Genomic DNA, 18,878 nt, shown 5'->3' with positions numbered 1-18,878 from the left:
GCCATGCCCTATACTGCATCAAATAGAAACTCTTAATTCTGACTTTAGTAGAGTGCTAAGCTCTGGGGTAGATAAAAGTTAATCAGGTTGGAGAGAGTCCCTGTGTCACACAGGGCTCATAATCTTAATCACTAGTTAACAGTTAAGGTAACTGAGGCCCAGAGAAGTTAAATGAACTGTCCAAGGTCACACAGTGGCTTGGTGGCAGAACTAGGACTAGAATCCAGGTACTTCTGACTTTTTCTACCCGATGCATCACTATCTACCCGTGCCTCGTCCATATCAGGGCACAGAGTGACAATGAGAAGAGTTCTCACCAACACCACCAATGACATAAGATATGGTTTAGGGCACAGTGATGTCTGCTGCTGTTATGGTCTTCTGAATATTCTGTTCTGGACTACAGATTGCACCCCTTCTCCTCACCAGCCATTTCGCAATGCATGCTTTCAGCCATAGGGAGACTGGGCAAGAGTGTGGATGGCTCAGTGCAAACCATTACCATTACTTAAGTAAAAGTCAAGTACCTGTCTTGCTGAGTGGTAGGTCATATCTTCTCCTTCATAACCATTATTAGTTGAGTAATGCTCATTCCAAATGGCGAGGTACAATCAAAGGAATTACTGAACTGTTCATTTCCCCCTTACTCTCAAAACTACCACTACATTGATCCAAACACTTACCACATTCCAACTCAACTACTTCATCAGGTCCTACCCTATTCAGTTCATAGTTCATACTGGATTCTGCATCATTTTTCTCAAACAACATTTTGTACACGTATCTCCACTCCTCAAATGCCTCCAATGGTTGCCCATTCATCTCTGCATCAAGAGAAACCCCTGATCACTAGCCTTAAGGTACCTATAGGTTCTTTCCTCTCCTCTACTCATAATAATAATAATGTTGGTATTTGTTAAGTGCTTACTATGTGCCGAGCACTGTTCTAAGCGCTGGGGTAGACATAGGGGAATCAGGTTGTCCCATGTGGGGCTCACAGTCTTAATCCCCATTTTACAGATGAGGGAACTGAGGCACAGAGAAGTTAAGTGACTTGCCCACAGTCACACAGCCGAAAGTGGCAGAGCTGGGATTCAAACTCATGAGGCCTGACTCCAAAGCCCGTGCTCTTTCCACTGAGCCACGCTGCTACTCATCCTTTATCCTCTCCCACTCCTCTTCAAGCCTATATGCTTTCCTCCTCTAATGCCAACCTCTTGCTCATACTCTCCCTCCTGGATGGAAATCGCTCTTCATTTACATTTGACAGGCCACTTTGCTCTCCATCTTCGAAGCCCTTCTAAAAGACAATCTCCTTCAGGGACACCTTTGTAGCTCCTGGGGACCTGCCAGTCCATTTCCTTACATAACCCAATTTTTCAAAGAAGCCCTGACTTCCATGTAGGAACTAGAAGCATGTTGTAGCTATTTGCACATATTCAGTAGCCCATTTCATATACCTACTCCAAATCTCAAGAACAGAGTCACCATCAACAGTGGCCCTGCATCCCAAAAAAGGAAATGCACATGATGTCACAAGTATTATGCCAGGTGTTCAGTATAACATGATGACATAGCCATCATTTTGTGGAAATATGTTAATTTCATGCAATCCTATTTCTATTCCATTGAGAATATGGACATAACAATCTTGACTGAAAACCAGCCAGCTCTGATATCACAAAATAGTCTCTGAACCCTGATGAACCTTTCAAGGCAGACAAATTTAATTTTCAGAGCCCAGATCTGCTGATGGCATCAAATGGTCTCATTAGGTCTCTGAAAATTGTGTAGAGGTTTTGTTGCTGTTTCCTGTGCTTTTTCTAATCATAACTGTGATATTTGTTAAGCACTTACAATGTGCTGGAGTAGATACAATACAATCAGATCTGAGAAAGTCCCTCTCCCACATGAGACTCACAGTCTGAGGGGGAGGTCATGTCTGCTATACCTCACTGCAATCTGAAATCACACTGTGATTCATTGGAGATATTCTGCAGCATGCATTCCAGGAGATCAGGCTAAGATTTTTCTGGCAATAGAGAGTAATAAGCTGCCTCAGTCACTTCCTCAGGATAATCTTTGGCCGTTCTTCTTGGAGGTGGGGACTGTGGTGGTACTTCGGTGGTCCAAAAGTTAAGTAAGAGTTTGTTTGAATATTTAAACAGGGTGCTCCCTCCAGAATTTTAGATCTCAGGAGAAAGGCTCTTAGGGCCAGGTGATTTTCCCTTTTTATGACTCTTATTCTTGCAATTCTTATTCTGTAATAGTTGGGACAAGTGAGCTCCTTGTGGGCAGGAATGACTTCTACCAACTCTGTTATAGGGAACTTTCCCATGCACTTAGTACAATACTCTGCACCCAGTAAACAATCAATACCACTGATTGATTTTTGGAAAGTTTTAGTGTGCTGTGCAGGCCCTCATTTTCAATCATTAAAGGTGTATAGAGGAGACTATGGAAATGTTCATGTCGTCTCTTCAGGATACCTTCCTAGAGATGGGTACTTCCTCTAATCTTCACAGAGACCACGATGGCATGAATAGGGCTATATCCCTGCTTGAAAGATATGTAAAATGTTTTGGTTTCATGATGGTCTGCAGAGCCCTGGATCTCTTCCACTTTGGCATCCCAACACATGCCACTTATGTTACTTAATTTAATTTGTATAATCTAAATATCTGTGGAGGCATATACTATGGAAAGTACTGATCAAATCCAAATGAAGAGTTCATTGCTTTTGATTTACAAAGCATTTCATATGCAAGATAATAAAACCCTACAAACATGAAAAGAAATAATCATTAAAATTTCCTCCAAGAAACCGAGGCTGTGAGTTGAAACAATTATCTGAATAACTGAGGAAAATGAAACACTTGAGGGTGTTTTCTTTTGGGTGGGGGGGCTCAAATCATCTAGATTAGCCATCTATGAAGATATAATTAATTGGACAATTACTCAACTCTCCATTTAATACTGCTTCTCTAGACAGAGGGTAAATTACTGAAGTTGGGCTGTACAGAATTACAGAATTATAGAATTCAGAATTACACCTTTCAGTACTTTATCCACAACTTTCACTCCTTCCATTCAGTAAGGTCTTCTGACAATCTGGAAAGGCAGGCAGAAAGTGTATTTTCAAAAGTCCATTCTACCTGCAGCCTATCCACTGGGCGAGGCATGACCACAGAGAAAGGAGATTTTTCATTTGTAATGTGAGACAGAGTACCAGAGTCCAGTACAGCAGTATAGTGCAGCTGAGATTTATCTCATCTCCTGACCTAATGGCACTTCAGCACTGATGCGTCACTTAACTTCCATCCTGGGGACTCCCTTCCCTCCATCCCCACCATAACATTTATGTACATATCTACAAACTCTAATCCTTTCCCCTCCTGTAAATTATTTTAGTGACTGTCTCCCCTGCTAGACTGTAAACTCCTTAAGGGATCATGCCTATGAACTTCGAGTCAATTGGTACAGTGCCCTGCACAGAGAAAGTACTCAAAACATCCTACATTATATTGATTGGAACCCTTGTGAAAGCTGCGTTCTCCTGTGGATGGGCAAGATTGGAGAATTGGTATGTTTTGTACTCTACCAAGCATTTAGTTTAGTTTTCTGCACACAGTAAGCGCTTAGTAAATTCGATTGAATGAATGTTTCTCAGAGTGACCAGCATGAATTCTCCTCTTTTTTTCATGAAAGGCAATGCCTATTAACCCAGTCCATTATTGCTGTAGAACCTTTTGTCCCCTGGAGACTATAACTTTGCATGACACAGTTTTTGGGTTGGACAACTGCCATCTCCACACCAGGTGAGTCTGTGTCTGTATCCTGAGGCCTATGTTTTTAGCTTTACTTTTAATACAGTGTGTCATGATTCAATGGCCTCCGTAGAATGAAGCCCAAATTCTTTCTATTTTCATGTAAAATCACTGGTTTCCCTAGGAGGGACATTTGGACTATGACTCATCTAACTGACCCTACATCACTCATGATGTAGTAGAATCATAAACTCTACTGGAATACATCTCATCCTTCCCCTAGGGACTAAATAGGGCTAGTGCCTATTGCTTATTCTCTCTCAGGCACCAGTAAGGCCATGGCTCATCTTTAAATGACTATCCTAAAAGCAGGATATTGGTTTACTTTTTATTATCAAAGTTAATAACTATATTCTAGCCTCCAGCCTGAAGACCCCACTAAACCTAGTTTGTTATAATAACAGTGGATGTAGACATATATGAATAAAAACAGCTAATCCCAGTGGTCACTAATGCAGTGGCCTTGGTGCTCAGTTTGAACAAAGACAGGCACATTGAAGACATTGTATGATATCCATTTTCTCTATCTCTCCTTCCTTTTCTTATAGAAATTATGGTACTGTAATTCCTGCATCCCAGGCTGAGCCAAGGGCCAAGTTACATCCTAAATTCAGGGAACTTCCAATTATTTGGTCACTTTTTTCTCCTTTCTCTGGATCCTTTTAGACATTTCATTGCTTATTAGTAACCCCCTCTGAGGGCAAGGAACTCAAAAAGGAGAACAAGATGGTCAGTGATTCTACTTTTTGCTCCTTGTTGCCAGCTCTGTGATAAAGGGGGAAAAGGTTGGTAGGAGAAGCAGATTACACCATGGAGTAAATTCGAGCCAGGTGGCTTGACCATCTGCAGGCCCACTCAGCCCCAAATCTAGTATCCTCTCTTTCTCACCAACAATTTAGGTGAGGAAACTGAAGCACAGAGAAGTGAAGTGAGTTGCCCAAGGTCATACAACAGTCAGACATCAAAGCTGCAATTAGAGCCCAGGTCCTCTGATTCCAAGGCATATCCTCTTTCAACTAGGCCATGATGCTTCTGAACCCTGTTTAGAATAGATCCGGGGCTTAGGCTCCAGTGTCAGAGGTACCTTGGAAACCATCCAAGGATTTTCCAAGTTGGACATGGACTCCCTAGAGTAGGGAGCTGCCAGGATTGGGGGACATGGGGGTTCTAGGAGAGCTGAAGATGCCCATTAGGCCCCCACCACCTCAACTCCCAGTTTTCATGTAACCTGCCAACTGATTACAGACGAGAGTGAGGTTTTTGGATTCTTCGTGGATTCCATTTATCCAAGTTACCCATTTATCTTTCATGAACATGGATATATTTAGCATTAGATGGAAGACATATTTCTACATTTTATGAATAATCTGGATAGAAAGTGGCCCTTAATATAACTCCTCAAATTATGTTTATTTGTATGTCCAGCTCCTTTATTTTTCTTACCTAGATCATTTCTCTTTTATTATATGCCTCCATTTTGCTCTGAGATGAGATAGACCTTTCCAGCCAAAGGGAGCATAGCTCATTGCCCAAGGTCTCCTTGGCATTGCTGCAAAAGGGAGAGGATAGCAGGAAGGAGAAGGGGAAATAGAAATAACTCCATACCTTGCTCCTCACATATCCATATATCTTCCCCCTCCAACAAACATTCTGAGTCCCATTTAGGCATGTGAACCAGTAAGAGTATTTAACTTGAACAAACAGAATGTCTATATACTCTCACTTCAGAAGCACAGAATGAAAGAATGAAATCAAAGAAAGTTCAAACATTCCTAGATTTAGTTGTTTCTTTGGATTCTGAAGTGATATTTTTAGTTAGACTTCTTCAAAATCATTAAAGCTGTATCTATACTAATCAAAGACTTTTGCAACAGTAAACAGGGGCATCTACTGAGGATTCAAGGGGATAGGTTCAAAACAAATGAAAAAGAAGCACTTCATCCCCCAGGGTGCTTGTGGAATTTGTTACTATAGGAAGTTATTCAGGGAGAAAAATAATCCCTAGCATTGAGTACGGTGATCTGTTCATAGTTGACACCTAAATATCTCTGAATGGATGAATTAAGGATTTAGCTAAGTGAATGGACAAGTGACCCACAATGAGTTAATAGAGGGAAAAGTTAGGGATGCTAGAAAACATATGCCCAACCATGCAGTTAAATGTCAAAGAAGGCAAACATATTGCTTCTCTCTCCCTCCTCTTGTCATCCTCTCTCATCCACTGGTCTCTCAAGAATTCTTCCACTTAGTTTCAAACCCTATCTATGCTTCTGACACATCTCCCCCCTAACTGCCATCTTCAACCACTCACTCACTCTGCCTCCCAACAGGCCCATTTCTCTCAGCTATCTTCCCACCTTCTTGCTCCCATTCCTGCCAAAAAAATTTCCTCCCCTGCAATTAACTACATCCTTGACCCACTAAAAATATGGTTTCTGTTCCCTTCACTCTATTGTGACTGCACTCTCTGAGGTTACCAAACAAACTCAACTTTGTTGCCATCCTTGTTGACCTCTTGGTTGTCTTTGACTTTCTAGACACCCATCCTTATCAGTCACATTTATTAAGTACCCACTATGGGCCAAGCACTCTACTAAAGTGCTTTGGAAAATACAAAATCCCTACCATTAATGAGTTTACAGTCTAGCTGGGGAGACAGACATTTGAATAAGTCATAGAGGAGGGGAAATAGTGTCTAATAACTCAAGAAAATTGCCTTGGTGGTTGTGGTAACTTACATGCTAAGGTGAGCCAGAGGAACTGAAATGGTAGTTAGGAAATATAGAGTGGGGGATATTTGAGATTAGTCAGAGAAGGTCTCCTGGGGGAAATATGATCTCAGGAGAACTTTGAAAATTGGAAGAGCTGTGGGTTGTTGGATATGAGGAGGGAAGGAGTTCCAGGCATGCAGACAGGCTTGAGAAAGAGGTTGTAAAGAATGAGGCATACTGTTCTCTTCTCATGGGAACAAAATCTAATCTTGGATTTGCAGACACAATTTTATTCTTGTTCTCCTCTTTCCTCTCTGGCCATTCTTTTACAGTTTTTTTTTTTCTGACTTTTCCTTTGCTTCTCACTCCCTAACTTTTAGAGTTTGCCTCAAGGCTGTATTCTGGGTCCCCTTCTCTTCTCACTGTACACTCCCTCTCTCTGGGAGCTTACCCCCTCCCAAGGCTTCAGCTACCACCTTTCTACCCATCTGCAATCTCACATCCCTTCCTGTCTGCAGGACACTTCTATGTAGATGTCATGTCATCTCCAGCACAATATGTCAAAAACTGAACTGCTACTCTCCCTTCCCAAATCCACTCTTCCACTTATGTTTCCCATTACAATTGACAACAGGGCCAATCCATCCTGTCTCTGAAACCCGCATAGTATTATCCATGACTTTGCCTTTTCTTCAGCTCTAATATTCAGTTTGTTACTAAATCCTGTCAGTTTTTACACTACAACATTTCCCAAATTCACCACTTTTTCTCTATTGAGACAGTCACCATCTTAGTCTAGGCACTTGTTAGATCACAAATAGAATGCTGAATTAAACTTCTCACTAGTCTCCTTGCTACTAATCTTTTCTCTCTCTGGCCCACAGTTCACTCTGCGGTACAGACAATTTTCCTGGAATGCTGTTCTGCACATAGCTTTCCCATTACTCAAAACTTCTCAATGGTACCCATTCCATTAGAAGCAGCATGGAGTAGTGCATAGAGCATGGGCCTGGGAGTCAGAAGGTCAGGGGTTCTAATCCCAGCTCCAACAATGATCTGCTCTGTGATCTTGGACAAGTCACTTCACTTCTCAGTGCCTCAGTTACCTCATCTGTAAATTGGGTATTTAGATTGTGAGCTCCACATGTGAGAGGGACCGTGTCTAACCGATTTGCCTGAATCCACCCCAGCACTTAGTACAGTGCCTAGCACATAATAATAATGGTATTTGAAAAGCACTTACTATTATTATTCTCCACCTTAAAGATAATCTGGATACTAACTTTAATGTACCCATTAGCTCTCTAATTCAATCAAAAGTATTTAATAATAATGATAATAGACTTTAAGCACTTACTATGTGCCAGATACTGTACTAAATGCTGGAGTGGATACAAGCAAATCGGTTGGCTCACAGTCTCAATTCCCATTTTACAGATGAAGTAACTGAGGTCCAGAGAAGTAAATTGACTTGCCCAAGGTCACCCAGCGGACAAGCAGCAGAGCCAGAATTAAAACCCATTTTGGCTCCCAAGCCCGTGCTCTATCCACTATGTTATGCTGCTTCAATTTATCCAATATTGACTTTACTGACACCGTTATCCAATATTGACTTTACTGACACCATCCTCTTCTGGTTCCTCATTGACTGGCTCCTCCTCTGCTTCTTACCCCCTATCTTTGGAAGTCCCTCAGGGCTCAGTTCTGGATCCCTTTCTATTCTCCAGCTACACTCACTTCTTTGGAGAACTGATTCATTCTCATGGCTTCACCTACCATCTTTATGTAGATGATTCACAAATTTCCATCTCCAGTCCCAATCTTTCTCCTTCTCTGCAGCCTCATAATCCTTACTGCCTTCAGAACATCTCTACTTGGTTGTCCCATCCACACTTCATTCATTCAATTGTACTTATTGAGCGCTTACTGTGTGCAAAGCACTGTACTAAGCACTTGGAATGTACAGTTCGTCAATAGATGGAGACAATCCCTGCCCAACAACGGGCTCACAGTCTAAAAGGAGGAAACAGACAGCAAAAACAAAACAGGTAGACAGACATCAATACCATTAAAATAGATAAATGGAATCATATATACCCATAATTACTAAATTACATAGACTTCAAACTTAAGACGTCCAAAAAAGAACTCATCTTCTGACCCAAAAGCTGCCCTTCCCTTGACTTTCCCATCACTGTTGATGGCACCACCATCCTTCCCATCTCACAAGCCCATACCTTGACACTATCCTTGACTCATCTTTCACATTCAACACAAATATTCAATTTATCGCCCAATCCTACCGGTTCAACCTTCACAACATTGCTAAAATCCACCCTTTCCTCCCCACTCTGCAAAAACCTCCAGTGGTTGCCCATCCACCTCCACATCAAACAGAAACCAAAGGCTTTAAAGCACTCAATTACCTTGCCCCTTCCACCTTACCTCCCCAATTTCCTATTACAAACCAGCCCACACACTTTGCCGTGTTCATTCAATAGTATTTATTGAGCGCTATGTGCAGAGCACTGTACTAGAGGCTTGGAATGTACAAATCGGTAACAGATAATGCCAACCTAGTACCTTCATTTTGTCTGTCTTTCCACCAAACTCTCATCTATGTCCTGCCTCTGGCCTGGAATGTCCTCCCTCTACATATTTGACAGGCGATCAGTCTCCCTGCCTTCAAAGCCTTATTAAAAGCACATCTCCTCCAAAAGGCCTTCCCTGACTGAGCCCTCATTTCCACTTCTCCCACTCCCTTCTGCATCACCCTTGCACTTGGATTTTAACTTGTATCTACCCCAGTGCTTAGAATAGTGCTTGGGACATAGTAAGCACTTCACAAGTACCATTATTATCATTATTAGTCAGGGATGGCATCTTGGAAGAGATGTGACCTTATATGTAATTGACTGATTAACATCCTCTTAGGACTCTCCTTTGGGCTGATCCATTCTGGCATTTATGTTTATGCCAGGCTTTTAAGCTGCATCTCAAGCAACTCTGTAGGCTTCCTATACTATTTTCAACCAACTCTCTGTGGCAAATGGACAAGTAATGGAGAAGGCCTCAAGGGATTAAAGAAAATAGAAGCTTTAAAAGGGAGAAATTTAATTTTACCAAAAAGTCATTGGGCCTGAAGGGAAACAGCCTCTCCTCCTGTTGATCACCTAAAATGTTATTACTTCCCATTCCAAACTTTTTCCAAGCAAACTTTCTCCTAGATCTGATTAGCATTTGAAAATCCTGGCCTTTTTGAAGTCAAAACTTGCCAACTGATTCTAATGACAATTTTCAGACAAGTTTCTTTCTGTGTTTTTGACAGGACCTTTCTCCCCTTTTGCTCTATCTTTTGCAGTGAATCTCTCTGGATGCTGTTTCTTTGGAGAGAGTTGTTCTTGATCAGATGAATTTAAAAGGAAGGGATCAAGGTGAGAATACTCAGCTATCATTTAATTTCCAACTCTGTTGTATCACTCTTCCAAGCTCTTAGTACAGTGGTCTGCACACAGTAACTGCTCAGTAAAATACCTTTGATTGACTGATTTACCCTTTTTCCTTCCTGGCCACCATCAACCTTTTAGCCAAAAGACCGAACACTACATCACAGACAACACTTATGTTGCTATCCCTAGCCTCACTCCTAGCGGGGAATTCCTAGATAGCAAAAAGAAATCTATGTTTCCAACTCAGTCCCATTAACTCACTCTCGCCATTGTCCACTTTAATTCCCAAACACTTGGCAATTTCTTCCTTCAAACATTCCTCTTCATTACCCCCAACAAATCCCTTTATTCTGAAAATGGTTTGTTGGTGCAGGTTAGGGGAAGGACAGTCATGCAATATTCCACAATTATTAGCATCATCTCCATTTTCAAGAAGAAAGGCAGATGGTCAGGTTGCAGCAGTTATTAAGGCATCACATTGTTCTTCACATTGCTGGCAAGAACCTAGCTCCAGTATTCCTGATACGTCTACTATAGGATATCATTAACTACATGCTCCTGGAATCTCCCTGTGGCTTCAGACCACAACATGGCTACGCATTCTCAATCACTTCTCTGTGTCAGATGTAATAATAATAATGATACTTGTTAAGTGCTTACTATGTGCCAAGCACTGTTCTAAGCGTTGGGGTAGATACAAGTTAATTAGTGTGGACACAGACCCTATCCCACATGTAGCTCATACTCTTAATCCCCATTTTACAGATTAGGTAACTGAGGCACACAGGAGTTAAGTGACTTGCCCAAGGTCACACAGCAGACATATGTTGAGCCTGGATTAGAACCACTCCTTCTGACTTCCAGGCCAGTGCTCTATCCACTAAGCCAAGCTGCTTCTGAGTGTATAGTTTTCATACACCTGGATACCATCACCAGATGAGGACTCTGGAAATTGCTTATCAAATTTGGCTGTCCTGAAATGTTCATCAAGGTTCAGAGGCCACTTCCTAGTGGCAAGGCTGGCTGGGTTGGATCAAGAGTGTCCGGTCCCTATTTGTTATTGGCCAAGTCCTGTTCAATTTATTCTGCACCTCTGTGCTTGAAGATGCCTAAAAGGAGATCTAGGTGAGGTGTTATACTATGAATGCTTCTCAGTGTCTGCGAAATTAACTCCACAGACTTTAAGCATCACCTGAAGTCCCAGAAAGAGTTATCTGGGAGTTATCTGGGAATTACTGCATGCAAATGATTATGTTCTACAGGTCTCAGTGAGACACACAGGGAATATGTCTATCAATTCTGCTGTACTATGTACTCTCCCAGGTGCTCAGTAGAGTGCTCAGCACAAGGTAAACACTTGATAAATATCTCGGATTGACTGATTAAAATTAGAGTAAAATGTCACTGTCAGTAAGTCTAAAGATAGCTAAATCCATATAAGCAACACAGATCTTAAAGCTAGCATGAAAACATTTCATCTGGCTGCATGTTGAGCAACCAATGAATGCTAGATAAGGAAGTAGAAAACTGAACCAAGAAGTCAGCGTGGCTCAGTGGAAAGAGCACGGGCTTTGGAGTCAGAGGTCATGGGTTTGAATCCTGGCTCGGCCACTTGTCAGCTGTGTGACTTTGGGCAAGTCACTTAACCTCTCGGTGCCTCAGTTACCTCATCTGTAAAATGGGAATTAAGACTGTGAGCCCCACGTGGGACAACCTGAATGCCCTGTGTCTACCCCAGCGCTTAGAACAGTGCTCAGCACATAGTAAGCGCTTAACAAATACCAACATTATTATTAAGTCCAGTGCAATTAGTAGTGTGTTATAAGTCAAGCACTAGACCGAACAAAAGATCTACTGAGCAGTTGTGTTGTCCAATCTTCTTTATGGCTATGATATCTGCATCTTAATAATAATAATAATAATGGCTCTTGTTAAGTGCTTACTATTTACCAAGTACTACTCTAAGCACTGAGATAGATACAAGTTAGCCAGGTTGGGCACAGTTCCTGTCCCTCATGGTGCTCCCATTTTACCAATGAGGTAATTGAGACCCAGAGAAGTTAAGTGCGCTCCGCTCCTCTGCCGCCCACCTCCTCACCGTCCCTCGGTCTCGCCTATCCCGCCGTCGACCCCTGGGTCACGTCCTCCCGCGGTCCTGGAACGCCCTCCCTCCTCACCTCCGCCAAACTGATTCTCTTTCCCTCTTCAAAACCTTACTTAAAAATCACCTCCTCCAAGAGGCCTTCCCAGACTGAGCTCCTCTTCCCCCTCTACTCCCTCTGCCATCCCCCTTTACCTCTCCGCAGCTTAAGCCTCATTTTCCCCTTTTCCCTCTGCTCCTCCACCTCTCCCTTCCCATCCCCACAGCACTGTACTTGTCCGCTCAACTGTATATATTTTCGTTACCCTATTTATTTTGTTAATGAATTGTACATTGCCTTGATTCTATTTAGTTGCCATTGTTTTTACGAGATGTTCTTCCCCTTGACGCTGTTTAGTGCCATTGTTCTTGTCTGTCCGTCTCCCCCGATTAGACTGTAAGCCCGTCAAACGGCAGGGACTGTCTCTATCTGTTGCCGACTTGTTCATCCCAAGCGCTTAGTACAGTGCTCTGCACATAGTAAGCGCTCAATAAATACTACTGAATGAATGAATGAATGAATAAGTGACTTGCCCAAGGTCACACAGCAGACATTTGACAGAGTGGGGATTAGAACCCAGGTCCTTCTGTCTCCCAGGGCCATTCGCTATCCACTAAGGTGTTTCTCCCCACCAACACCCTTTGAAGGTATAAAGGATAGAAAAGTTGTCTCTGATAAAACTGACTTGAAAGAGTGATGATGGTAAGAAAAGTAGCAACCACATCTGAGTGTCTTGACTCACGGCATGTCTTTGCTGAGATACTTGACAGACATACATCTTTTTAGTCCTTTTATAGAATGTTCTCCAGTTCATTCAGTAAATGTGGTACCTGAATACCAAATCCAGTTACTTGAGCAGCTTCATCAGCGACTTTCACAGGCAAATGGCAAGATAAGGTCAAGAACAATGAAGTTCTGAAACATATTTATTCTCCTAGCATTAAAGCTATGTTCACCCCAGTATAGCTTCCGTAAGTGGGATACATGAGGAAAATGACTCAAAGCAGGCTCACCCAAACAATTGCTACATGGAGAACTGAAACTGGGAAACTGAAAGCTAGGAGCACACAATAAATATGGTAAAACAAAACCTCAGACAATACCAGATGAGACCTGGGAGTCAACTGATGAAATTAGAGCCCAGTGCCTTACTTAAGTATTACAAATGTCTTCAATCAGTCAATCAATCAGTAGTATTTATTGAATGTTTTCTGGGTGCTGAGCACTATATAAGCTCTTGGGAAAGTATAGTGATCAAACACTCTTCCCTCTTGTCTTCTTTGATTATACTGAAAATTATTTGCTGGGAGGGTGGTCCAAATCTAATCTATGCTTGAGAACTGTACTCTGCACTCAGTACAGCCAGGGGGTGCTCAGTAAATCTCAAGATGATGGAGGTCTCCAGGTGTACCACTGATCCATAGAAGTTTAGCTCCTGCAGTTCTCCTTACATAGCCAGGCATGGTTATTCACCCTGCCCAAGCAGTCATATAGGGACATTATGGTACAGGAGGTGAGAAACTCATGAAGTTCTGGATTCTGAAATGCAAATGCAAAATCACACTTACTAATACATTTTCCATGGTAGTTCCTGGACACAACAGAGGAATATTGATAATTGTACTATACCCATTCCTCCCCACACCACAGTTTATCCAAACCAAGAAAGGTAGAAGAAACAATAAATACACCTGGAGGCAAGTAGGCACTCTGATCCCTGACCCCCGCCCAACACCCCCCTTTTTTGCCATTTTGAAAATCTGGTCCACCCTAGTGAACTTCCATTACCTGTTGATGCTGTTTTTCTGTGCTAACATCTGCCAGTCTTTGCCTTTGGCATTGGGTGTGTCAAATGTTGCACATATCCTCTGTCTAATGGAGTAGGGAATTTTGAAGGCTTTGGGGCCAGTCTGTGCAGGGAAAGTGCTGTCCTCTTGGGAAAAGAAAGTGATAGTTTCTCTTTCGTTCTAGAGAGAGAACAAAACGAAAAGGTGATAAGCCAAAGATTTTAGCTCTGTAAGTTGTTATATGCTATTTGGAACCATATAAACCCAGATCATAATGTGTGCTTAGTTGTTGATATTAGTCACCCTAAATCAGCAACACACTAGCCAATACAACACATAAATATTTTACTACACATTAAGCATAAATTGTTACTTGCCCTTGGTGAGTAATTACTTACAAAGAGGTTCCCCTCCTCTGAAGGTATAAAGGATAGAAAAGTTATCTCTGACTTTACTGACTTGAAAGAGTGATGATGGCAAGAAAAGTAGCAACCACAGCTGAATGTCTTGACTCACAGTATGTCCTTACTGAGGCGCTCTACTGACATACATCTGTCTTTTAGTCCTTTTAAAGGATGGTTCTCCAGTTTGTTCAGTAAATGTTACTGCTTAATGGGAGAAGATGTGACATTCTATGATGTTTGGCACATCTGAGTTCTAAGAAATTTTGTTTCTGGCAGAAATCACCTCATCTCAATATTCTGATATTCTGATAGCGCCACTGAGAAAAAGCTAAGACCATTTTTGCCTGATTGAAAAACAAATATATGCAGAAATCCCAAAGACTCTTTTGTAGAGACTATTTTCTGACAACTACACCTTAATCAGTGAGCCCTCTCATTTTATTTAAAAAGTTACCAATCTCTTATTTCAGGGCATGATGACATTGATGATGTCACCAGATACTTTATATTTATGGGACAACACAAAATCTATCTGAGCAAGGCAATAAGAATCCTGCAGATACATCACATTTCTTGATTGTTTAAATTAAAAATGCAGTGGAACAGTAGATTTCATGCCCTGCATACTTGAGATAAGCAACTGCTACATGGGTAGCTAAAGACATTGTAAGGCAATGAGGAGTTCCAAGCATTCAGTCTTTTTTATTATAGTGAAATTACTTCCATACTTCTACCATCTTTAGTGATGGATAAGAAAATCAGTCACATGACTGAATTTGCTTGAAGAGAAAATTGTAATGAGCACAATTTCTACGTAGGCTACGTCTTCCCCAACGAGGTCTCTGCAGCAATATTTTACAAAGAGTGAGGATGATAGGAAATTGCTTGGGGCATTTCCCTATTCTACAGCATATGGACAATTTTTTGGCTCTCTCTAGTCTGATATCTGGGAGGCCAGATGTCATTCACAAATAGGCATTGGTTGACCTAGTGCTGGACTAGGCTTTAAAAGAAACCCTGAGTCCTTTGTTGCTAAGTTTGTCCAGATCCTGATTCACTTTCTACTAGCAAAATGCAACATAATTAGCTCATCTCTTGAAGGAATTCATGCGTGCACAAATGGAAAGAGAGTATTCTCAAGGAAAGCCTAGTGAATTTAAAATAATGAATAGATTTATCAAAAGGGGTGCAGACCCTAAAGAGTTAATCATTTCAGAGAGGCAGAATTCAGCATTTGAAGGGTTTACCATTCATACTTACAAGTTAAGATAAGCCAAGCCGAAGCAAAGACAGTATCTTACACCATTATTTTGTTTTTTCTTGTTCACAGATTTCTCAAGATCACCAAAGAGGTGGAAAAAAGGCATCTGTGGTGAAGTGGTAGATGGCATCAAATATTTTCCTCCTGTGCTTCCCGTGCTCTTCTGGGGAATTTCACCAGCTCCCAGAACAGTTTTCCTGGGGTTCTTCTATATTCTCCCAAGAATTTGGTGCTCTACACACTGTAAGCTCTCAATATATATGATTGATTGACTGAAGGGCACAGAATCATGGTAAACTGCTTTTATTTAGGTACTCTGGGATGCCCAGGACATACCGAGTCCTTCCCTAGGGTTGGCTGAGAAAGTCGCCACCCTATGTATCCTTCTTATATCCCCTGGATCCCCTTCCCAAAGATAAACACACAGACAGGGGAATTAATTGATAGTAATTCATATGATGGGGTTCCAAAGAATTGCGGCCTCTCCCTCAAGTGACTGGTTCCTCCCTATTTGCTGGAAAGAGCAGAGTCAATGCTCTCAGTAAATCTGAAGTTCTACCAACTTCTGAGAAATGGGGTTCTCTTAGCCCAATATTCATATATTCATTTAACTGTATTTATTGAGCACTTCCTGTGTGCAAAGAACTGTACTAAGCACATGGAAGAGTACAATGTAACAGCAAACAGACACATTCATGAGCTCACAATAGGTTCTGGCTTCTTCATGAAGGCTGAAATAAAATCATCCCTCCTCTCGTTTAGTTGAGATGGCTTGGAAGCAAGGAATGCTTGAAGAGACAGTTGTTGATCTCCTCAGGGGAGAGCTAAAACAATAGAGGAATTTGGAGAACTGACATAATAAAGCCACCTTTTCCGTTAAAGAGACCTAAAGGTTCCAGAGAGCAAATAAGCAAGGGAAATTACCTTCATCTTGCCCTGTTGAAGTAAATACTGGAGGATTTCCCAAAGGATTAAGTTGTTTTGGATGGTGAGCTGAGAAGCACCACCAGCAGGAAGAGTAAAAACAGTTAAAAGAAGCCTCTGTCTTTTTTGAAAATAAATCCCCAGAAATTTACATTTCAAAGTTTCCATCTGGTAAAGCTTTCCCTAGCACTCCCAGCAATCTTTCTGCATTTCATCATATATACTCTTCTGATGTGTAAACTCCTAAGTAGTTTTATTAAACACCAGCATTTGGGTGGCCTCAGACTTAATGTAGGAGCCCCAAAATGCAGACCTACTGCCAGAGAGAAGTTTACATTCTTGAAGAATTTAGCTCAATCATTTGTCTTTAAATCTGTCCTGATGATTAGCTTCTATTTGAGTTAATTATCACAAAGGACATTTTCTTTATAAACTCCGATTTTGAAGCAGATTAACAGAACCCTATTGTTTGAAAACAACAGAACTCTAGTCATCTAAAACTACATTCATTAATTCATATCATTCCTTCCCAATACAGTAATTCAAATACCCTGTTTGCTGGGAAAGAACTTATATAAGTGATTTCCTTTACAGTTATTTAGATTTCGGTGTGCTAGCAGAAGATGTCTCCTTGAGGCAAGGTCATCTTTAAACTCCTTTACCCAGCATTCTTTTGCTTGGCGGAGGACTAGCATTGTACACTGGATTTTCTGATGACAGTTCACTCTCACTCCAGCTGTCCTCTCATGATATTTATTACCTTTCCCATAATTTATTTTTTGCTTGAAATATATTGTTTTAAATAGTCTATGGCATCACACAGGAGCCTGGTTTCTTAAAATCCTGTTCATCCATCCATAAATCCATTAAGCATCTAATATTAATTAGAGATAACGAATGCCAAGAATGATATGTCAAGCTAAGACAGCTGTCAATTTTGAGGCAAAGAGCTATGGAACATGGTGCAGTCCTTATGCCAACGTCCATTTAGGGGTTTAACAGCAGCAGTTTGGCACACATGATAATTGCTATCATGATAAAAGTGACATAGTGTTAACAGCTAATGGTCAAACACACATTTGGGACTTAACAATTACAAGCAGTTCCCTAATGGTAATTTAGGTGTGTGCGTGTGTGAGTGTGCGTGCACACACACACACACACAGCACACAGACCATCTGTTAACCACTCTGACAAACCTAATCAGAACTGCTTAGTCTCCAGGCACTTCTAACCAGGTAAACCAGAATGGGCAGTGCTGCCAGGGAGGCCTATTTCCAAACTCTTTCTCAACATGTCTAGCTAAGAACAAGGTTGTCTTCATCAGAATGGCATCTTGTCCAAGGCCATCATGACTCGTAGCTGGCACATAGTTATATACCTCAGAAATGGATTGGAAACTACCTTTAATCTCTCAGTCCTTTCTGGGACTACCTTGGTTATATCCTCATCCCTGATTTTAAATCAGCATCAATTAGGATCTGGAACAGGATTAAGCCAAGGGTTTGGCGCAAGTCAGCAGAGATACTTGCCAGAGTCTTACCTCTAGGATTGATGTCTGCACTTGGAGGATCTGTTCATGACCCTTTAGCTGCCGGATGCAGATTTTGCAGGAAAGCTGGGTGGTGGTGGGAGTGTAGCGCTCCAGGGAAAAGGCACAGTGCAGGGGCTGCCGGTTACTGCACCAAACGCGAGAGAATGGAACCTCCTGGAAGAGGGGAAGGGGGAGTGTGGAAGGAAGCAGAGGGACGGATGAGCCTTGGAGCTTAGCCAATGCTGGTGCAGAACACGAGAGAAATAATAATGCAGAAATAATAATAATAATAATAGCGAGAATAATTGCAACCATGCCTTCGGTGGAATTGCTTTTGTAATAATGTTCCAGTGTATGCCGAGCTGCACAAAACTAATTAATGTCAATTCCTATTGATAACATTTGAATTCCAAAATTACTGCAAGCTTGGATTTCGTTCAGTGACATGAATGATTAAAAACAATGCCATGCAAAAGAGAATCATCTTTCTCCTCTTTAAATACGTATTTCCTTTACAGAATATGTTTCTGTCCTGTGTCTTCTGCCTCCTTTTGTATTACTTCTTGTCTGTGCTGGGCTGTTCATTCTTCTCTAAAGTGCAAAAATTAAGAGGAGGGAAAGATCTAGCTAGTTGGTAAATCCACATCTCTGGGGACAATTTTAGAGGAAGTTTCTTGAGGATCATTTTTTTATGGTATGTTCTTAAGTGCTTACTAGGTGCCAGGCAATGTACTAAACTGTTTCTCTCGGACACAGTCCATTACCTACATGGGGCTCACAATCCTAATCTCTATATTGCAGATGAGGTAACTGAGGCACAGAGAAGTTAAGTGACTCTCC

General features: G+C 41.5%; 1 protein-coding gene across 2 annotated transcripts in view; it reads right to left on the bottom strand.

Annotated features, from left to right (window-relative positions):
* Positions 1-18,878, bottom strand: part of UNC5D (unc-5 netrin receptor D) — a 532,332-nt gene that overhangs the window by 9,067 nt on the left and 504,387 nt on the right. For both annotated transcript variants that reach the window (XM_029066199.2, XM_029066200.2), the window contains exons 15-16: positions 18,048-18,212; positions 13,917-14,095 (exon numbers count right to left, since the gene is read on the bottom strand). In XM_029066199.2, coding sequence (XP_028922032.1) covers positions 13,917-14,095; positions 18,048-18,212 — 344 coding nt within the window. The remainder of the gene's footprint in view (positions 1-13,916; positions 14,096-18,047; positions 18,213-18,878) is intronic.

The sequence above is a fragment of the Ornithorhynchus anatinus genome, chromosome 5 (assembly GCF_004115215.2).
Source record: "Ornithorhynchus anatinus isolate Pmale09 chromosome 5, mOrnAna1.pri.v4, whole genome shotgun sequence".
NCBI lineage: Eukaryota > Metazoa > Chordata > Mammalia > Monotremata > Ornithorhynchidae > Ornithorhynchus > Ornithorhynchus anatinus.
The sequence above is the reverse complement of the archived record's forward strand: the minus strand, read 5'-3'. Positions and strand labels throughout refer to the sequence as shown.